Below are 23,253 nucleotides of genomic sequence, written 5' to 3'. Positions count from 1 at the left end.
AAGACAATGTAAACAGAGTTAACAGTTGCTAATAGAATGGGATAAATTATTTCCAAATGCTATATCTGAAGGTATATTAATGTTCCAACTAGAAATCCTAAAAATTAACAACAATAAAGGCAAACAATACCCTTTAGAGATAGGTAACAGACTAACATAAATAATGAATCTCAACAGATAACCAATCTTAGTTGTCTGTTGGATGGAAACTCTTGTTTCTCTAGTTCTGGAGTGTGTTACCTATTTCTTCTTTGTAGTTAATCTCTTTGAGTATTTTCTTTAGTGCTGGTTTTGAAGACATAAATTCCTTCAGTTTCTGTTTGTCATGGAAGCTTCTTATTTCTCCATCTAATTTGATAGAAAGTTTTGCTGGGTAGGAAATTTTTGGCTGGAAGTTGTTTTCTTTCAGAATTGGGAATATGTTACTCCAAGCCCTTCTGGCTCTCATAACGTGGTTTGGGAAGTCTGGAGTGATTCTAATTGGTTTGCCTCTGAATGTCACTTGGCCCTTTGCTTTTGTTGCCTTTAAGATTCTCTGCTTGGCTTCCACATTGGTCATTTTGACAATTATGTGGCGTGGGGATCCTCTTCTCTGATCCTGTCTAAAGGGAGTTCTACAAGTTTCCTGGACCTGTGTATCGACCTCTTGCTCTATGTCTGGAAAATTTTCTGCTATTACTTCCTTGAAGAGATTGTTGATCCCTTTGGTTTCACTTTCTTTTCCCTCCTCTATTCCAATTATTCTTAGGTTAGCTCTTAAAATGGGCCCATATTTCTTCAGTATCAGATTCCTGCTGTCGGATATTTTTTTCTAGATTAGAAACTATGCGTTCATTTTTGGAATGATCATCTTCTAAGAGCGAGATTCTGTTCTCCATGTGTTCTAATCGGTTGTTTGTGCTTTGAATTGAGGCCTTTACTTCATTAATTGCATCCTTTATCTCTTTTTGGCTCTCTCTGAGTTCTTTTCGAAGCACCTCTATTATTTCTACAGTTATTTTCCTGATTTGATCTTCTAGAAATCTTTGATTTTCTGTTTTATCGGGTTCTGATGTTGTGGGGTTGTGTGCATTTATTGCTCCAGTATTATTCTTCTTTCCCATGATTTCGGAAGTTTGTGCCTTCTCTGGGTTCTTCCCTTGGGTCACTATGACTTCACTTAAGGTGTTCTGGATCTCGAGTCAGTAGTATCTCAGACCACACTACTGCTTTACTGGGTTGTATCACAGAGTCTCCGACCCAGAGAGTCGATAGAGGCTGCTTTAGACTGTGGGGGGGGGGGGTGCCAGGTTGCCCATTCTCCTATGGTGTGATATCTCTGCCACTGCCCCTCTCCCACTGGGTCAAGTCCCAGGGAGTACAGTACTGGGATTTCTCCTCTGTGGCCCGCAATTTGACTCACTGTTGTTGAGTACGCAGATGTAGCTGTACTGAATTCGGTGGCAATATGGCGCCGCTGCTATGCCCTCGGCTGTGGGGCTGGAGTTTTTCTTCTTGGTTTTGATTTCCACTCTGAATCCCTGCAGCGTGTGCTGAGCTCGGCCACTGGGAGCTTTAGGTGATGTCTGCGCCGAGAAATCCCGCCTGGCTGTTCCGCAGTGGCTCAACTCAGCTTGCTGTAGCCGTCCCGTGAATTTGCCGGTGCCGCCGGCAATATGGCGCTGCTGCCACGTCTGCCGCGTCCTCGGGCGCGAGGCTGGTGTATCTCCTCTGTGGCTCTGTTCTCAGTCCGCTTTCTTTCTGGAGCCTGGTGATTTTTTGTTTCACTGGTGATGGTGTTTTCTGGCTATGAAAGGCGCTGATTTTGTAGTAATGGAGATTTGTTGTTAGCGGGGCTCTTAAGCCCCGCTTTTCTCGGTCACCATCTTCCCGGAAGTCCATGAATGATTTTCTTGATGTGGTTTTGAATGCGTGTTGCTAGTATTTTGTTTAATAGTTTTGCATCCAAGTTCATCAGAGATATAGGCCTGTAGTTTTCCTTCCTTGAACTGTCTTTATTCGGTTTGGGTATTAGTGTGATGTTGGCTTCATAGAATGTATTTGGGAGAGTCCCGGTTTTTTCTATTTCCCGAAATAGTTTGAGTAGTATTGGGGTTAGCTCTTCTATAAAGGTTTTATAGAATTCACTTGGGAAACCATTTGGTCCTGGGCCTTTCTTTGATGGTAAGCTCTTTATTGCTGTTTCAATCTCTTTGATTGTTATTGGTTGGTTTAAGTGTTCTATATCTTCTTGACTCGGTTTAGGAAGGTTATATTTATCTAGGAAGTTGTCAATTGCCTCCAGATTTTCATTTTGTTGGAGTATAGTTTTTCAAAGTAGTTTCTGATAATCCTCTGGATTTCTACACTGTCAGTAGTAATTTCTCCTTTTTCATCTCTTATCTTCATAATTTGGGTTGATTCTCTCTTTTTTTTAGTTAGGTTGGCTAGTGGTTTATCAATCTTGTTAATCTTTTCAAGAAACCAGCTTTTGGTTTTGTTGATTTTCTGTATTTTTTTATTCTCTATTTTGTTAATTTCTGCTCTAATTTTAATAATTTCCCGTCTTCTGCTGGCTTTGGGTTTCAATTGTTCCTGCTTTTCAAGGGCTTTGAGGTGTGTCGTTAGGCTATTTATTTGAAGATTTTCAGTTTTTCTTATGTGAGCACTCAGTGCTATAAATTGTCCTCTTAATACTGCCTTCAAAGTGTCCAGAGGTTTTGATATGTTGTATCTTTATTTTCATTTGTTTCTAGAAATTTTTTTATTTCACCTCTTACATCTTCTATGACCCATTCTTCATTCAGAAGTATGGTCTTCGTTCTCCACATGTTTATGTTGTTTCTCTGGGTCTTCTTATAGTTGATTTCTAGTTTCATTCCATTATGGTCTGAAATGACACAGGTAAGTATGTAACATTTTTTAAATTTGCTAGTGCTCATTTTGTGTCCCAGGATGTGATCTATTTTGGAGAAGGTTCCGTAAGCAGCTGAGAAAAATGTAAACTCTGCTGTAGTTGGGTGAAATATTCTATATGTGTTCAACAGGTCCATTTGGTTAATGGTGTTCTTTAGTTCTGAGGCATCTTTACTGACCCTTTGTCTGGAAGATCGGTCTAGTATTGTGAGAGGTGTGTTGAAGTCTCCCAGTATTATTGTGTTGGGATTTATGTGTGACTTTATGTCACAAAGAGTTTGATTTATGAAAGTAGCTGCCCCTATGTTTGGGGCATAGATGTTTGTTTCCCAATTTCTTTTTGGCTTTCACATTTAAGAGAAAATAGATGACCCTTCACATTCTGTGATTAACTAATCTCACTTCACATAATATTCTCTAGTTCCATCCATTTTCCTACAAATGACCTAATTTTGTAAAATTCCATTGTGTAGATATACCACACTTTCATAATCTATTCATCTGTTGATGGAGCTGTTATGAATATGCTGTTATAAACATGGATATGTATGTGTCACTGTAGTATTCTGACTTTAATTCCTTTGGAAAGATACCCAGGCGTGGTATAGCTGGGTCATATGGTAGTTCATTCCCAGTCTTCTGAGGAACCTCCACACTGAATCTGTAGCAGCTGTACTCATTTGTTATCCCACCAACAGTGTGTAAGAGTTCCAGTTTCCCCATTTCCTTGCCAGCATTTGTTATGGTTTGTATTCTTGATGATTGCCATTCTCTCTGGAGTTAAATGAGACAGGGTCTGGCTAAATTACATACCCTGGCCTTGAACTTGTGATCCTCTTGCTTCAGCATTCCAAGTAGCTAGGCATGCATTACCCTGCCTGGCTTCTTTTGTTTAAATTTTATATAACTTAACATTAAGACATATTTAAATATATACAAAAATATGTTTAAAATTATTAAAGGATTACTGGAATATTTCCTTGTATTTAGATGATCTGTTTCTTAATTTTAGTGACTTAGTTCATACAACAGAGAGCCTTCGACAAGCAAAATTATCTACTGTAAAAGCTGAAAAGGAAAGTGCCAATTTTGATTTTGTTTTGGAACCCTATAAACTTGAAAATGCAAGATTGAGTAAAGAAAATAATGACTTATACCTGGAGTTAATGAAACTGAGAGAGTTCTCAGAACAACACATTAAAGGTAAATGAACATTTTTGAATACGATATTTTTGCCCTTTTTGTTTTATATGTAGAAAAGGCTAAACTAATTTTAAAACTATTGATTAGAAAATATTATAGTCCTATTAACAGTCCCTAAGTACATTAGGGTGTGTTGAAGAATTCCCAAGAAGGAAAACAAAAATTGATGTGATGTTTTTTGTACTTTATGTAATGGAATAACTTCATAAATTTCTTGATATTTTAAATAGTGTTTGAATCTTTTTCATTTTAAGAGTTGAAAACTACATTGAAGAAGAATACACGTGAAACAGCTGATTTGAAATTTCTAAATAACCAATATGTTCATAAACTCAAACTATTGGAGAAAGAAAGCAAAGCTAAAAATGAAAAAATTCAACAACTTCAAGAAAAGAATTTGCATGCTGTAGTCCAGACTCCAGGTAAGTTTATTCCTTCTCAAAACAAAATTGGGTAGAATGCCAATGAAGACAAAATTGTGCTTGTTTTTATTCTTCATAAGAATCTATTAGTTTTCAAGTACAATTCCAATCTTGGTCAGATGCTTAAAAAGACAAATTCATTTATTTTAGACTAAGACAGGATCCATTTAATCATTAAAAAGATTCCTGGTACTTGTAATTCCTACTAACTTGGGTTTTAGCATGACTTTATATTACAGGTGATACTCTATTTTCTTCTAATTTGCTATTTAAAATTTTTGTTACCTGCTCTTTTGATGTTGCTTAATAAATGTGTGTATTTTAGGTCTCACTGTCTTAAGCTCCTTATTTGGCAGTTTTCTGTTATGATTTCTTGAGCTCATAATAACAAATATATAACGCATACTGAGCTTTTAATTTTGCCAAGCCTAAATTCCTGTCTAGCTAAACAAATTAAGTCTGAGCATGCACATCAAGCATTCAAACATACAAAACTTGTTTTATACTCATGTCTTATTGAGGTTTTTAGGAATATATTGTTTAAAGACCAGGGTAGATATATTTGAGGCAGAAAATGTTTTATTATATAACATGAACTAGAGATGTACTTTATAACAAATAGGCTAACATGAACATCTGATTCTTAGAAAGTATTTTATTTTGTTCCTCCTTAATGTTTTTAATACATTCATTTGAATTTTAGGTGGCAAGAAAAGAAGTATTGCTTTCCGGCGCCAGCGTATGCAAATTGATGAACCAGTCCCTCCCTCAGAAGTTAGTTCTTATCCAGTTCCGCAGCCAGATGACCCTTATATTGCAGACCTTCTGCAAGTGGCCGATAACAGGTAAACATTAAATAATTCTTTGTTGGGGCTGAGGATATAGCTCACTGGCAGCCCATGCGCTTAGCATATGTGGGCCCTGAGTCCTATCCCCAGCATCCAAACCAATAAAAATTATTGGCTGGCTTAATTGATCACAGGATTAGTTGTAAGTTTCTTGATGGAAGGCTGTTGTTTCCCCAGTACCTAATGCAGTACTTTGCATAAGCACTCAATAATTTACTGAATGATATAGAATATTTTCACTTGTTTTAAAACTTTGACTTCAAATAAATGGTTTGTGCCGGGCGTGGTGGTGCACGCTTGTAATCCCTGCGCTTGGGAGGCTGAAACAGGAGGATCGCACAGGTTCGAAGCCAGCCTCAGCTACTTAGTGAGGCTTTCAGCAACTTAGTGAGACCCTGTTTCCAAATAAAATATAAAAAAAAGTCTGAGAGTATAGCCTGGAGATAGAAAGCCTCTGGGATCCACCCCCAGTACCACCAAAAAAAACAAATAAATGGTTTATATATCTGAGATTTCTGTCCATACTTACTTTGAAATAATTTAGTGCTGTTAAGAATCTATTTCAGTATAGTTGCTTAGAAATTTAGTTTCATCTCTTTATCTTTTGCAGGAATCTCTGTTACTTCAGATTTATATCACATGCCAGTTGGACATGAATAGACTTATAACCGGATTTGAAATTCGTATCATGATTTATCTAGTTATGTTATTTAAGTTCCTTAAAGTGGATCAGATATACATTTAATTTGAGTTTTCAATTAAATGGGCAAGGCACTGTGTTAAATATTTTGAGCATATAAAGATGAATAAGTAGTGTTGGTCCTTTTCAGAAGCTTGCAGTCCAGTAATAGAGCTGATATGAGAGAAATACATAAGATACCATGAAGAAAATGATAAGGCATTCAAAGAACAAGCTAAGAAGCATTAGTCACACTATGGCAATAACAGGAAGCATTTCATACTATGATATACACTAGTAGATAGCATCTTATTTTGTATATTATGCAGAGCATATGGGAGAGTTTTTCAGTTTTTTAATCTTAATAATCTAAAAAAGGTTACTGGTTGAAGTACTGAGTAGGATCTCTTCACCCAGTTATTCTGATATTATGTACTTTTTCTTTTTTTGAGGTACTAGGGTGGAGTGCAAGGCCTCACTCATGCTTAGCAAGTACTCTAGCAGTGAGCTACATCCTCAGCCCTTTTTATTTTTTTATTTTGAGGTGAGGTCTTGTTAAGTTGCCCAAGCTAGCCTCAAACTTGAGATTTTCCTGCCTCAGTTTCCTGAATAGTAGTGATTATTACGCACATGCCACCACATCTAGCTGTGTTTATATAGTTATATGAACCATAAACTGTTTTGTGTTTTATTCTTGTTAAAGTTATAATCTAGGACTTCTCAAACAATGTGTTATTATTACTTTTTTGTAAAATTTTTGGTATTGGAGATTGATCTCAGGTGTGTTCTACCTCAAGTACATCCCCAGTCCTTTTTATTTTATTTTATTTATTTATTTATTGTGGTACTGGGGATGGAACCCAGGGGCATTCTACCCCCAAGCTATACCCTCAGCCCTATTTTTTATTCTTTATTTTAAAACAGGGTCTCACTGAGTTGCAAAGGGCCTCACTAAGTAGCTGAGGCTGTCTACAAACCACGATCCCCCTGTCTCAGCCTCCCAAATGCTGGGATTACAAGCGTGCGCCACCACACCCGGCTCAAATTTTGTTTTATTTTGAAACAGGGTTTTCCTAAGTTGCCAAGGGTTGCTGTATTGCCAAGGCTGATCTCAAACCTGTGATCCTTCTGTCTCAGCCTCCCAAGTACTGAGATTGCAGGTGCACACCACCACACCTGGCTTACAATAGGGTAGTATTATCTAAAGAATTATTTAGGCTGCATTGTGACATCATTCTCTTTTGATCATCTAGTTTACTGTAGTTTGCACATACACATTTTGTTTGTTTTCATAGTCATCATGTATTTGTATGCTGTATTCATGCCTTTCCCTCCTAAATTTAGATTAGTAGGAGACTTTGTTTCTAATAATAGCAGGGACGGGATGTGTCTGGCTTCACTCATCCCACTTCATGGAAAATCTCTTCTAAAAGCAGACTTAAAGCAGACATGATTTTTCATTACAAAAATATGTTATGTTGAAGTAGTACAAATACATTTGGATACTTGTAGAATTCAGGTAATTTGGACAAAATATTGATTATATTAGAATTTGTAACTTCTGGGAAAAGTAGTTTTTTAAATAAATGAAAGAAAGTTTCAATTTTCTCAATATTTATCTTCTCTCCAGGGTTGCAGAGTGGTTAATTAGGCAATGCATAGTCATTAAACACATTTGAGTCACATTGAGTCCCTTATTTGACTTAGTGGTGTTTGAGTTTAAACTAAACGTTCAGTGTCCTGAATTTAAGAATTGGTAGGAGTACCTCAAAGAGTTGTTATGAAGGATCAAAATCAATAGAGAGGTATTTTTTATTGCATAATGTATTTAAGTTTCAAGTATTTTACCACTCAAATTTTTAATCTATTCTTGCAACGTAATTCTCCAAGCTGAGGTACTATATTTATGTTAAAGCTTTGGGACCCTGTGGCAGCATTTCATCCCTCACTGAGAAGCAGGAAGTGTAGAATTTGTAAAAGAAGCCATCTATTTTCATTTCTTGTTATTTTGGCTTTTTTTTTTTTTTCTTTTCCAGGAGCGGGGTCCTAGGGCTTGAACATTAAACTCATAGGCCTTCAACCTCTAGGCTACATCACTAACCCTTCTAATTTATGTATATATTTATCTACTTATTTATTTCTTTTTGTGCTGGGGATTGAATCCAGAAGTGTTCTACCTCTGAACTACATCTTCAGCCATATTTTATTTTTTATTTGGAAACAGAGTCTCACCAAGTTGCTGTGGTTAGCCACAAACCTGTGATCCTCCTGTCTCAGTCTCTGGAAGTATTGAGTTTATAAGCATGGGCCACTATGCCTGGCTAATTTATTTTTTAATTTTTAAACAGAGTCTCACTGAATTGCTGAGGGCCTCTTTAAGTTGCTGAGGCTGGCTCTGAACCTGCAATCCTCTTGTCTCAGATTCACAAATACTAGTATAACAGGTGTGCACCACCACACCCATCCATATGTTGTTTTTTTCTTTTTTAACAAAAGTATATGTATATTGACATTAGTTATAAATGTGTTTCAGGATTCAAGAACTTCAGCAGGAAGTCCACCAGCTACAGGAAAAGTTGGCAGTAATGGAAAGTGGGGTGAGAGACTATAGCAAGCAGGTAAGGTTTCTATTATTTGTAAATTTTGGATTAGGATGGAGTTATATTATACTGAGTTTTTATATTACCTTTTTCTTTTCTGTCAGTTTGTTGATAGAGTTTGTGGCTGGAATGGCTTAAATGGCTTTAAAGCACCTGATTCATTTCTTGTTATTTTGTCTTATTCCTTATTATTCATTATTCATTGAGGTGAATAGTATTTTTTTGTCTTTATTTTTCTTTTAGGTAAAGTGTCTCTTCAGATAGAATTTATAAGAACATTATTTTATAAGCAGAAGGGATTTTGTTGAAGTATACTATATTATAAAATTGGTTTTTATGATTTTATCCTTATATATTTTGTCATCTTTAACATAAATCTCTTTAGAAATTACTCTTCTGTAATTGTGTACATTACTGTGTCATAAAGCAGTTTTCTGAAGAAGCAGGAGAATTAAGAGATGCAGAGTGAAGTCATAACCATAGCAAGTTTTGTTTTTTTGAGCTTTCTGTTGATATCCTGGCTAAATTACAAGTTTTTTTCTTAATATGCTTACTGAAGTTTAAATTGGGTAACATGCTTTTCATTTTCTACACATGGCTTTAGTTTTGGAGTGAAGTGATTTGCATGTAGAAACATAGATGTAACTTATGTGTTGCCATAATTGTTACATCTTCATAATTTGAAGATTTTTTGGATAAAAATGGAATTAAATGAAATTGAAATAATGTTAACCAAAAATTTCATGAAGAGATGTTAAAATAGGCCTGAGTTGAATGTCATTTGTATTTTTCAGCTTATAATCACTTTTTCATCACATTTTTATCCAATCACTTTATAAACATAGGCTGGTCAGTCTTTACCATCTGTGTGGGGTGGCCAAAGTGTTTGGAGAAAATTGACCTTGATGATTAAAACTACCAATTGATTGTTGTCATCAGTTTTCATTGAGCTTACTATACTAGGCTCAGTCATTATTGTTTTTCTTCTTTTCACTTCAGTTTATTTTGTTTTTCTCAGCCCATATCTAAACTTTGTGGGGCTAGGGGTGGAGCTCAGTGGTAGAGCACATGCTCAGCATGCATAAAGCACTAAGGGTCTTCTAATAAGTTATCTCCCCAGCACCAGTTTTGCTGTTCTTAAGCCCTTTTTCCAACTTAAAATATCTATCCTTCTTGAGCTATCACCTTGTCTTAACTTCCTGTTTGTTTGCCTTTAAAATTAGCAATATTTAAGAGCCGGGCATGGTAGAGCACGCTTGTGATCTCAGCATTTGGGAGGCTGAGACAGGAGGATTGTGGTTCGCGGAAGCCTCAGTTACTTAGTGAGGCGCTCTGTAACTCAGTGAGACCCGGTTTCAAAATAAAGAATAAAAAATGGGTCTGGGGGTGTTGCTTGGCAGTAGAATGACCCTGGGTTCCATAATCAGTACCAAAAAAAAAAAAAAAATTAGCAATGTTTATAGTTAGATTCTCTAGAGACTTAATGAATGAGTATAGCTAGTGGGGTGGCACATATTTGTAATCCCAGTAACCTGGGAAGATGGAAAGTTCAGTATCATTCTTGGGGATATAGCTTAGTGCAGTGCTTCTGAGTTTTAATCCCCAGGTTCAGAAAAAAAGAACAAAAAAAGCCTTAATCATTAGACAGTTGTTAATTCTGTTAAATCCAAATTCTTTATTTTATTTTATATATTTTTTTGGTGGTACTGGGGTTCCTGGAAGCCCTTCTACCTTCGGGCTACACTTCCAGACCTATTTTTATATTTTTATTTGGAAACAGGGTCTCCTAAGCCAGCGCGTGCAGCTGGCTTCGATCCTCCTGTCTCTGCCTCCCAAGCGCGGGGATTACAAGCGTGCACCACCATGCCCGGCTTAAATCCAAATTCTTTAGACTTATCTCCGACCACAGATTTCTTGCATATCACAACCCAGTCATATTGAGCCATTTCTACTCCCTCAAAAATACCACATTGTTTTATGCTTTTATATCACTGCCTGGAACAGCCATCTTTATACCATTGTTATGACCTTTTAGGTTACATTTATTTGAGAAGGTCTTTGCTAATTTCCATAGGCACAAACTAACCATGCAGAGAGAGTAAATTATTAAATTTCCTTAATATTTTGGTGCCATAAAAAGCTGGGCATGGTGGCACACACTTGTAATCCCCACACTTGGGAGTCTGAGACGGGAGGATTGTGCAGGTTTGAAGCCAGCCTTAGCTACTTAGTGAGGCTCTCAGCAACTTAGTGAGACCTTGTTTCCAAATAAAATATAAAATAGGTCTGGGAGTACAGCCTGGAGGTAGAAAGCCTCTGGGTTCCACCCCAGTACCACAAAAAATAAAATAAAAAATTTGGTGCCATATGCATATTACCTTTAGTGTATCATTGAATTACCACTTTATATTGTTTTGCTTGAGAGTTTTCCCATGAATCTATGTGTTCCTGAATGTCAGAAACTGTGTTTTATTTGTCTTTGTATACCTGGTTCTGCATTCAGTAATCATTGGTTGAATTGAATATTTGGCTTTTGTTTTTATATTTTTGTGGACAAGTGAGCCAAACTTTGGAGATTTGTGTGTTCATCCAAATTCTTGCATGTGAATGAGCGTCAATTCATGGTTAACGGTAATCTTTTTTTAATTGTCTATTGTTTTCTAAATAATAGGTAATTAAATTTGCCCCAATTTTCTATCCTTTTGATTGTTTTATTTGTTTGTCTGTTTTGTGATACTTGAGATGGGACCCAGGAGCATTCTACCTCTGAGCCACACTGCCAGCCCTGTTTAATTATTTTATTTTGAAACAAGGTCTCACTAAGTTGTGAAGCCGGCTACGAACCTGTGATCCTCCTGCCTCAGCTTCCCAAGTGCTGTGATTACAAATACGCACCACCATGCTTGGCTTTTCCTATTCTTTTTAAATACCAATGTTCAGTAGCACCTTAGTTTTCTGTATATTTTACATTTGCTTATTCTTTCTTTCCATATTCTATTAGGTACTGAGGTAGTTTAGATTCAGTTTTAGTACTTGAACATGAATATAAGCTATTTTAGTAAGTTTCTTTTTATGTTAATAATTGTCTAATCTTATAGGAGGAGGAAAACCCAAAAATTAAATTGGAAAGAATCAATTCAGTGAAAATACTTATGAAAACTATATTGACAAACTGTTAATATTTTTTACTTTACATATTTTTGCTCTGCATATATACACTTTTTATGTGTACACAAATATGAATGTTAATCTCTTGTATACATTATAGGACATAAAAAAGTGTCCAAATAAATGGTTAGGGTTGATCATTTGGTTCAAATCCAGATTTTTGAAAATTACTTTGTGACATTGTTTCAGATCGAGCTAAGAGAACGAGAGATAGAAAGACTGTCGGTTGCTTTGGACGGTGGCCGCTCTCCAGATGTCTTGTCCCTGGAAACTAGAAATAAGGCCAATGAAAAGCTTATTGCTCACTTAAATATCCAGGTAATTGATCCTGTAATTATTTCACTAAGTATATAAAATTCTGTGTTTTTAATGATCTGTATACTTTTAAAAGTGACAAGTTTGATCACTGAGCTATTATTGTGGGGAAAAAGTTGATAGAGCCAAAGTTTATAGAAATATGATGCAACTATGGAAAAATCTAGTTCTTAACAAATATTTAAGTTGAACACAGTATCTCACTCTTATAATCCCAGTACTTGTAGGCTTGAGACAGGACGATCACAGGTTCAAGACCAGCCTCAGCAACTTAGTGAGATGCTGTTTCAAAATAAAATAATAAGGTCAGGGGATGTAGTTCAGAGATAGAGTGCCCTGGCTTCTATCCCGAATTCCAAAAGTTAAAAAAAAAAGAATCTTCAATAAGATAGGAATTAAGGCACCATAATTTTTTTTTTTTTTTTTTTTTTTTTTTTTTTTTTTTTTTGGTGGTACTGGGGTTCCTGGAAACCCTTCTACCTCCGGGCTACACTCCCAGACCTATTTTTACATTTTTATTTGGAAACAGGGTCTCCTAAGCCAGCGCGCTCAGCTGGCTTCAAACCTGCGCGATCCTCCTGTCTCTGCCTCCCAAGCGCGGGGATTACAAGTGTGCGCCATCACACCCAGCAGGGCACCATAATTTAAACGTTAAAAAAAGAATAAACTACAAACACAGTTTAATCTTCATTTTGCTTTTTATTTTTATTTATTTATTTATTTTTATTTTTTGTGGTACTGGGAGTGGAAACCATAGGCTTTCTACCTCTGGGCTATACTCCCAGACCTATTTTATATTTTATTTGGAAACAGGGTCTCACTAAGTTGCTGAAAGTCTCTTGAAGTAGGTGAGGCTGGCTTCGAACCTGTGCAACCTTCCTGTCTCAGCCTCCCAAGCGCAGAGATTATAAGCATGCACCACCATGCCCAGCTTAATTTTTTTTAATATGTGCCTGGCATGGTGGCACAGTAATCCCACTACTGTAGGAGGCTGGGGCAGGAGGATCGCAGGTTTGAGGATAGCCTCAGCATCATATCAAGCGAAATCTTGTTTCAAAGCAAAAAATATAAAAGGTCAAGGGGTGTAGCTTGGAGGTAGAATCCCTCTGGTTTCAGTCCCCAGTACCACACTTACACAAAATGTATATATGTATTTTGAAAGAGAAAACACTGCAAGGGAATATATGAAAATGTGCTAACAAAGTTTAATTTGTGTGATAGGATAAAAATTTATGACTGAATTTTTAATGATTTAAAAAGCTTACATATATCAGCATATATATATATATATATGTGTGTGTGTGTGTGTGCGTGTGTGTATATATATATACATATATATGTATTTATGTATATACATGCATATATACCTCAAACCTGTAGCTTTTAACCACTTTTGCCACACATTTGAGCAGAGGGTGAAAGAGTAGGTGAGTTCCTTAATGGGTGGCATATGAACTACAGAAATTTAGATGTGTCAGAGATGCTTGAGCCAGAATAAAGTAAGTAAAAGTTATCTATGCTGTAGAATTATAATATCCCAATAAAAGTATCTAAAAATTGTCATTAGTAGGTTTATAACAGTGCTGCCCAATTGAAATACATAGAGCAAATATGTAATTTAAAATTTTCTGTGCCATTGAAATCATATCCAAGAAATCACTGCCAATTTCAATGTTGTGAGGTTTTATGATCCAGATTTTCTCCTAAAAGTTTATAGTCTTAAGATTTATATTTAGGTCTTTTATCTATTTTGAGTTAATATTTGTATATGGGATTAGGTAAGGGTCCAACTTTATTCTTTTCCATGTAATTATTATGTTTCAACAATATTTAGTTAAAATATTATTATTTCTACCACCAAATGTTCGTGGAAACCTTGTCAAAAATAACTTGACAATATAGGGAAGAATTTAGCTCTAGGCTTTTATTTAACTCCAATGGTTTATATATCTGCCTTTAGAATAGTACTACACTGTTTCAATTATTGTAGCTTTATATGGTATGAAATCAGAAAATATATATCTTCTAGCTTTGTTCTATTTCAAGATCGTTTTGGGTATCTAGAGTCCATATTTCATATTAGGATAGAGTTTTTTTCTGAAAAATAAATAGATAAATATATGATAGTTTCACCTAAAAAATAGAAAAAAGTATTCTCTGGTAAGAAAGAAAGTAAAAAGAAATATTGAAATGTTATCTTTAAGTCATCAAAAGCTTGGTATCAGACAAATGAAACTGTTATGTGAGATTATCATTTTTAATTTTGGATAAATTGCTATAATACTAGATGTCAACCACTAAGCCAAGCATGGGAGGGAGGGATGGGGAGAGAATGGGGTGGGGATTGGGTGGGGGCTGACTGGGCGATGTGTACATGTATGTCTACAAAAGTTTGTATCCCACTATGATGTATGAATACAGTGCACCAATTAAAAAAAAAAAAGAAAAAAAAAAGAAAATTTTCTAGTAGCCAGATTTTAAAAAGTAAAAAGAAAAACGTAGGAGAGGAAGAAGGCTGAGGTTGATTAATGGAGGAGCTACATCCGAATATGTGTAAAAGTATGAATGTGGCGTGGTTAACCTAGATACTCACTGTTGGGAGGGGGGATAAGGGGAAGTGGGGGGTGGGGGGACACCAAGGACAGTCTGAATGTATGCCATTTTCAGTATGATCCACATAAAAATAAGAAAAAATAAAAAAAAATTGAAAAAATTATAAAATAAGTAAAAAACAAATGTAATCTCAAAAAAACAAAAAAGTAGAATCGTTTGCAATATATTTATCCCAATATATCAAAAATGATATATAGTGCATCTCACTTTAATTAGGCACAGTTCAAGTACTCAGTAGCCATATGAAGAAAGATAGTAGCAGCAACTATATGGCACATCCTAATATCATAATTGTGATATATATATATATATATATATATATATATATATATATATTTTTTTTTTTTTGGGTAGTACTGGGGGTGGAACCCAGAAGCTTTCTACCTCTGGGCTATACTCCCAGACCTTTTTTATATTTTATTTGGAAACAGGGTCTCACTAAGTTGCTGAAAGCCTCACTAAGTAGCTGAGGCTGGCTTTGAACCCGTACGATCCTCCTTTCTCAGCCTCCCAAGCGCGGGGATTACAAGTGTGTGCCACCACGCCCAGCCGTAATTGTGACATTTCCTATGTAGAACACTATAGAGAAAAATGTGCTTGAAAATGAAAGCCAATGTGTTTGTATTTTTATTAAACCACATATTATATCAGTTTTGCAAATAAAATGAATATTTAGGTTTGCAAATAAAAAGTAGCTGTGGTTTTAATTTCAGTATCTTTAAAACTACAGCTCCTTTTTTGTTTTATTTTGTTTTAGTATCAAGGATTGAACCCAGGGACATTTTACCTTCAAGCTAAATTCTCGGCCCTTTATATTTTTTATTTTGGAAAAGAGTCACACTAAGTTGCTGAGACTGGCTTCAAACTTAAGAATCCTCCCAAGAATAGACATGGGCCACCACACCTGGCTTAAAATATAGCTTCTTGAAATATTATTTTGAAAGTTCAATATTCAGGGTAACTTTTCTGTTCATATACCTTATGAATTACAAATTTAATTTAGGTTGACTTTCTTCAGCAAGCTAATAAAGACCTGGAGAAGCATATTCAAGAGCTTATGGAAACCAAGGAAACAGTGACAACTGAAGTTGTTAATTTAAGTAACAAAAATGAAAAACTTTGCCAAGAATTAACTGAAATAGACCAATTAGCACAGCAGTTGGAAAGACATAAAGAAGAAGTGCTCGAGACTGCTGACAAAGAACTTGGGGAGGCGAAGGTAACGGATGGTGTGTCTGGTTGTGGGAGGAGAGTGTTCAGTAGTTTTCCTAGAGCACAGTGAGCATGAGCCCTTGTGAAGCCCTGACAGGTTATTTATTACACATGTTTTCGTTTTTTGTTTTGGTAATTCAAGGATTTTGTTTGTTTGTTTGTTTGTTTGTTTTTGCCGTACTAGGGATGGAACCCAGGGGGCATTCTATCTCCGAGCTACACCCCCAGCCCTATTTTTTTATTCTTTCTTTTGAAACCGGGTCTTACTGAGTTGCAAAGGGCCTAAGTAGCTGAGGCTGTCTGTGAACCGCGATCCTCTGGGTCTCAGCCTCCCGAATGCTGAGATGACAAGGGTGCACCACCTCGCCCGGTTCAAGGCAGTTTTTTTTTTTTTTTAAGTGTTCCTTACATCCTCTAAATTGTTGTGTTTTTCTAGGTGTTCCAGACTTTTTTTTTTTTTTTTTTTTTTGTCGTACTGGGAATTGAACCCACGGGAATTCTACCTCCAAGCTGTGTTCCAGCCCTAGTTGCTTTTTTTCTTGTCTTTTTTTTCTTTATTTTGAAACAGGGTCTCTCACTCAGTGTGGAGAGCCTCACTAATTAGCTGAGGCTGACTGTGGACCTGCGATCCTCCGGTCTTAGCCTCCCAAGTACTGGGATTACAAACATGCGCCACCATGACTGGCAACCATAGACCTCTTAACTCCTAGTTTCCTTCAAGATTTCAGTCTCTGTCTTTTTATATGCATTGTGAGAAAGCCTCTGTAGTTTGACATCTGTCATTTTTTGTTCAAAAACCCTTTAAAATTATTTTTTAAACTATGTCCTTGCACACTTTGAAGTTGGTAGCTAACTTTTTTCATCTTTTCTTTTTATGGTGCTGGGAACTGAATCTAGGGGTGTCCTACCTTCCAGCTACACCCCCAGCCCTATTTTAATTTTTACTGTGAAATAAGATCTCATTAAGTTGCTGAGGCTGGCTTTGAACCTGTGTCTTTCCTGTCTCAGTCTCCCAAGTACTGGGATTATAGACATCTCCACCATAGCCAACTTTTTTTTTATCTTTAACCTTAAATGGATGCAAAGGATGAGATTTCTAGTCTATTGTAAATATTGATCTCTTAAAACTGTTTCATTGTTCTTTTAGGTATAGCCAGTGAAATAAAAATGACTCCTCTATAAAATTCTCACAAAGTTTATTCTATTTTAACATATTTTATGCTTGAATATATTCTTATGATCACTCTGTCATACCTGTCTAAAAGGTATATGAATTTAAAATTTTTATTTTAAAAATTAACTGTGACTCTAAGGTTCAAAATGTTATTAACATTCTCCTCTGAAATTTTTAGTAATCAGGGAGGCAAAGTGACATATATATCAAAAATATTGATAAATATTTAAAAAGTTAAAATTTTACTGAAAACATCTCTATGAAATATGATGGGAAAAAATAATATCTTATTTAAAGTTTTAAGCCAGCCCCAACATTTTAACATTTCAGATTATTTTACTTTGAGATGTGGTGTTGGCAATTGAACTCAGGGCTTTGCACAGATTGGACAAGCAGTTTGCCACTAAGTTATATCTTTAACCCCTCAAACGTTTTTGATGTCTTGAAATGGTGCTATCATGATAGGAAAGAGATGCAAGCCCTTCTTTAAAACAGTGGGGTAGGGAGAGTGAAAAGAGAACCCACATGATACTTAGACCACAACAATCAAGTTTTGGCTAGATCATTTTTAAGAAGTATATGTACAAATTAAGGATACAGCTATTGATTCTTTAAATATTTGTACATACTGTAGTTTTACATAGTACTTGGGAAATCTTTATGCCAGGAGAAGATATAACCCAATTTGAAGACTACTGTTCTATATCATTGAATTGATTTTAAAGTGTGTGACAGTCACTAATTAGCAGAATAGAAAAAAAGTACCTCAATATAATAAAAAAAAATCACTTATGAAAAGCTAACAGCAGACATACTTAGTTTTGATAGACTGGAAGCTTTTTTTCTTCTTCTCTAAATCTGGAGCAAGTCTAAGATACATACTGTCATCCCTTCTAGTCGACAGTATTAGAAGTCCTTGCCAAAGGAATTTGGCAAGAAAAAGAAAAAAACATTCAAATTGCAAGGAAAGAGTAAAATAAGCACTATTCACAGATAGATGACCTGTCCTACAGGTGTACAGGAAAAGATTTTCAAGTGGCCCTTTTCTTTCAGATGTTAGTTAGACCCCTGTAAGCTTCAGGATCCAAGAGATTAAAGAGAAGCCTCCTCTTCGTTGAAATTGAGTGCTCCCACTAAAGCCTCAGATCTTACGCATGAAGGGAAACAAGACTGTTTAAAAAATCACTCGGTCTTGTTGCTTTGTCACTTAATGATGAATATTGTTAGGTGTTTACTTAATAGGCTTTTTATTCCTAGAAAGAGATTAAAAGAAACCTTTCTGAAATGCGAAATCTTGAAGAAACAATGGCCAAACTTCAACTGGTAAGTTGATGTTATATTGAACTGCCAGCATTTTCAGCAATAAATTTTTATGCTTTATTTTACATAAATATTTTATTGAGGTATAATTTATATATCATAATATTCTTTTAAGTGTATAGTTCAGTGGCTTTAATGTAGTCTCAAGTTATGCAAGTGTCACTTTTTAATCCCAGAATATTTTTTACTCTAAAAAGAACCTCATGCTCATTGAGCGGTCACCCCTGGTTCCTCTGTGCTTACTCCCGACGTCCACACACCTGGTTTTGGTTTCTGTAGGTCGATGTCTTCTCACTGCCGTATAAATGGGACTGTACAGTGCGTGGCCTCTCACATCTGGCTTCTTTTACGTCGGTAATGTTGTTGTAGCATTGTCAGTACTTCATTCCTTTTTGTAGCTAAGCAATAGTTCACTGTATGGATAAATGGCTTTATACTTTTGGAATTCTTTAATATTTTACATAGTATGTTTGCAAGTAAAATTCAATTTTGAAAGCCTGTCAGGAGTTTTACATTCTTTTCATGACTTTGCTACTTATCGATTTATTTAATACTCAAATGAAAAATTGGTAATTAGTTGACATATTTGCAGTTATAAAAAGCACTCAGTCCTCTTTTAATGGTTTTGTTTGGTGCAGCATCAATCATTTTCTTAGTTCTTTTGTTTTTTCTGGTAGTCTTTTAATGAGAAAATTAATAATGATCACAGCAGAAGCCTAGATACAGCATACAGTCTGGAACCAGAAGAAAGAATGTCTTGCTTTCATGGTGAAACTGGATAGCCACCCGGAAGAATGAGGGTTTTTTTTTTTTTTTTTAATAGACTGTTAAATTGGAAGAATTTTCTCTAAGATTAGAAACAAAGACTGCTGTTAACTTTCTAGTTTTCTCATCATGTTTACTGTGTACAGTCTAGCTGAGATGTTCTGGTGAAGCAGGTGATTAAAAATGAAACCAAGCTAGGCATTGTGCACACTTGTATCTCAGTGCCTGGGAGGCTGTGGCCAAGTGTTAGTAGTGGTGAAGAGTAAAATGTTGCTGTGGGTACTTTTTATATTTTCCATTAGTGCTGTATTTTATGTATGCTTAAGATTTTCCAATAGTGCTGTATTTTATGTATGCTTAAGATAACAATGACGTTCATAGCTAACATATATTAATCACTTGTAGGGTGGACACGCTGCATCCTGCAAAGTTTTTCACATCCAGAACTTGATCCTCACCAGAGTCCTCAGCATCCTGTTCTTAATATCTCACTGTGCAGATGAAAGAATAATGTAGATACAGATTTATATAGTAATCTCAGAACAAAATGTTTCTTTGCTTATTTGTTTATTTTGGTACTGGGGATTGAACCCAGGGGCATTGTACCTCTGAACTATAACCCCAACACTTACTTATTTTGAAACAGGGTCTTGCTAAGTTACTGAGGCTGGCATCAAACCTGTCCTTCTGTTTCAGCCTCTCTGGTACTAGGATTATAGGTGACACTTTCAGCTTGTCTTATTACTTTTAAACATAAAGTTTAAATTTTTTATCTTATAAGTGCATAATAATTTAGGGAAATAAACTAAGACAATATGCTAAACAAATTAGAAAGAAAAATATCTTAATAATTCTACCGTCCACAAAGGAGCATTGTTGATATTTGGGTTTAATTGCTCTAACATTTTATAAAGATATTAGAAAAATATGAATTACAATATTAATTTTTTTAGGAATTAAGCTTGTGCCATAAAGAAAAGGAGAGACTGAGTGATGAACTCCTTCTTAAATCAGACCTGGAAACTGTTGTTCAACAGCTTGAACAAGAAAAACAAAGACTTAGCAAAAAAATGGAATGTTTTGCAGTTACAGGTAAGATGTAAGTACTAATAACTAAAAAAGTGATTTGTTCTTGTTATATTTTTCTTAGTAAATAACCTCTCATTCATTCATTTAATAAATATTTGCTGAGTGTTGACTATGAACCAGAAACCATATTAGCTACTATAGATAGAGTAGAAATCTTTCCTTCAAGGACCTTAAGAATTCTTTTATATTTTGACTTGTTGGTACAGGAGACTCTGTTTTGCAACAGGATTATAGCCTTCTTTGAGATAGACTGCTAAATAGAGTTGTGACTAAGGCGAAGACATTTCTAAAATAGAAAATTTAAGCACAGTGTTTTCTAAGGAAACACAGTTGTATCGCCTTGAAAGCCACACTTGCTGTTTCTGTTGCATCACCTGCTATTCCTTAGCTCCTTAGACTACCGCAGTTGGCTCCGTTCCCCACCTCCCCAACAAAACTGCTCTTGTTAAGGTCTTCATTCACCTCCATATGCTAAATAAATCCAGTGGGCACTTGTTTGCTGTCTTAGGATTTAGCATAATTGCCCATTCTTTCACACTCTCCTACTTCTTTTTACCTGTCTGGTCACTCCTCCAGGTGAATTGGCTAGCTTGTCCTCCTCCATTTGCATTATACACTATCTGGTTTAGCTTTTGTCCTGCTACCATTAGAATACTTGTTTGACCTTAACCTTGGGTGTGATTGTGTGTGTGTGTGTGTGTGTGTGTAGGTATATAGTACTAAAGATTGAATCCAGAGGTATTCTACCTATGAGCTACACCCCCAGCCCTTTTTTATTTTTTATTTTGAAACAGGATCTCACTAAGTTGCTGAGGTCCTTGCTAAGTTGCTAATGCTGGTTGTGAACCAGTGATTCCCCATTTCAGCCTGAAGAACTCTAATCACAGGCGTGCACCACCACACCTGGCCAACCTGGGCTCTGTATGATTTTTTGTGTGGTACTGGGGATTAAACTCAGGGGCATTCTACCTTTGAACTATACCCCCAGCCCTATTTTATTTTTTATTTTGAAACAGGGCCTCGCTAGTTGCTGAGGCCAGTGGCAAACTTACTATCCTCCTATCTCAGTACTGGATTATAAGTGTGTGCCATCACACCCAGCTTGATTTTTAGACTTTAATTCATAGCCAGTGTTTGACAGGTAGTAAATGTTCATTATATATCTGCTGAATCAATGAAAGAGATGGGAGTGAATCAGAATATAAGATAAAAATCATTCCATGCTTCAGAATTGTAGTGAACATTAACTTAATTTGGTTGAACTAGATGAAATTTCCAAATATGGTTACTTTGGGTCATGAAAAGGTGATTTCTATGGTAAAAGCTGATAGTTGTGCTTATTTGGGGAAAGGCTTGAATTGTTTTGATCTCTGTATATGTGTATACTATATTAAATTTAATCTTAAATGGGGCACAGTGTCACATGCCTGTAATCCTAGTACTTAGGCTGAGGCAGGAGGATCACAAGTTTGAAGCCAGGATCTAAACTTAGATCCTATTTTAAATTAAAAGGGTTGGGTGGGGTTATAGTTAAGGAAGTATAAAGTGCCCCCCGGGTTAAATCCTCAGTACCACAAACATTTTAAAAATAAATAAATTCAAATTTAATATTCCACTTGTACATATATGATTGTTTGCAGATATATTTTCTTCCAAAACATTTTCAGGCCCCTAGAAAATACCGTATGGAAATTTTTTGCTTTGTTTTGTAGTACTAAATAATGCCCATTCTGTGTTAAGACAAAAACAGGGGGTCTTTGATTTACTGGAATTTATTTAAACTTTTTTTTTTTTTTTTTTTGCAGGACTGGGGGTCGATTTCAGGAGCATTCTAGCTCTGAGCTATACCCTAGCCCTTTTTTTATTCTTTATTTTGAAATAGGGTTTCACTAAGTTGTGGAAGGCCTCACTAAGTAGCTGAGGCTGGCATTGAACTGCCATCCTCCTGTCTCAGCCTCCCAAGTACTGGGATTATAAGAGTACACCACCATGCCTAGCTGTTTAAACTTTTAATGTTTTGCTTTAATATTTTCTTCCTTTCTAATTATTTACCTCTGATAAATCAGGTATTTACAGTTGTACACAGTACAGTTCATGATTTTTTGTAGCTTTCCTTCTAACAGCTGTTAATTATTTTTGGTCAATCTCTATTATATATGCAACTTTTAAAAGATTTGACCTCTTTAATCTGCAGAAAGAGAACTTACTTTAGAAGTTGAGAGGATGAGGCTAGAACATGGAATAAAACGTCGAGACAGATCACCTTCTCGTTTAGATACATTTCTGAAAGGTATAGAAGAAGAACGAGATTATTATAAGAAAGAATTAGAACGACTCCAACATATAATACAGCGAAGATCTTGCTCTACAAATTATTGTGCCCGTGAAAAAATTCCAGTATCTAAAACACTAGAAAAGGTAACATTGTTTTATAAGAGTAAGTAACATTGTTTTATAAGGCAAGAGAGTAGCATTACAAAAATTCTGCTTTATGATTATATTAAACATAACTTTATTCATATTTGCTTTTAGTAAGTCTGAATTTTGACTTTTGTTTTCTTCTGTTACGTGTATTGTGGGAACCCTGCATTAGTAATACTACCCACAACAAAGTGTAATATTACTGATTTCCTAGAAATTAAGAACAGCTTGGATAACTGTATCATGGGAAAAGTACATCTGGACTTCCAAAGACTGGAACCCAGAAACTCATGCTCCTGGACATGTTTTCTCTTTCTAGAATTTATTTTCTCTATTAGCTGCATTTTCCCTCTGGTCGTAGAGTGGCTTCGTCCACATGACTTCATTTCATTCCCAGCCTTAGTTTCACCAGTCAGGAGGTATGTCACAGTTACTGACTGGGCATCTTCCCTAACTGCACAATAGGAGACAGGTAGAAATTGGAAGTGGGTGCTTGAGCAGATTAGTCTAGATTATTCTGTTTGTTCAC

General features: G+C 35.8%; 1 protein-coding gene across 1 annotated transcript in view; it reads left to right on the top strand.

Moving 5' to 3' along the window:
- CEP135 (centrosomal protein 135) overlaps window positions 1-23,253 on the top strand; it is a gene marked incomplete at its 3' end in the record, with an annotated part of 58,311 nt that overhangs the window by 3,553 nt on the left and 31,505 nt on the right. The window contains exons 2-10 of the mRNA XM_080698031.1: window positions 3,908-4,098; window positions 4,353-4,520; window positions 5,224-5,365; window positions 8,581-8,665; window positions 12,005-12,133; window positions 15,747-15,962; window positions 18,387-18,452; window positions 20,168-20,306; window positions 22,498-22,721. Of these exons, the coding sequence (XP_080554157.1) occupies window positions 3,908-4,098; window positions 4,353-4,520; window positions 5,224-5,365; window positions 8,581-8,665; window positions 12,005-12,133; window positions 15,747-15,962; window positions 18,387-18,452; window positions 20,168-20,306; window positions 22,498-22,721 (1,360 nt within the window). The remainder of the gene's footprint in view (window positions 1-3,907; window positions 4,099-4,352; window positions 4,521-5,223; window positions 5,366-8,580; window positions 8,666-12,004; window positions 12,134-15,746; window positions 15,963-18,386; window positions 18,453-20,167; window positions 20,307-22,497; window positions 22,722-23,253) is intronic.

The sequence above is a fragment of the Muscardinus avellanarius genome, assembly GCF_963383645.1.
Source record: "Muscardinus avellanarius genome assembly, chromosome: 6".
Lineage (NCBI taxonomy): Eukaryota > Metazoa > Chordata > Mammalia > Rodentia > Gliridae > Muscardinus > Muscardinus avellanarius.
The sequence above is the reverse complement of the archived record's forward strand: the minus strand, read 5'-3'. Positions and strand labels throughout refer to the sequence as shown.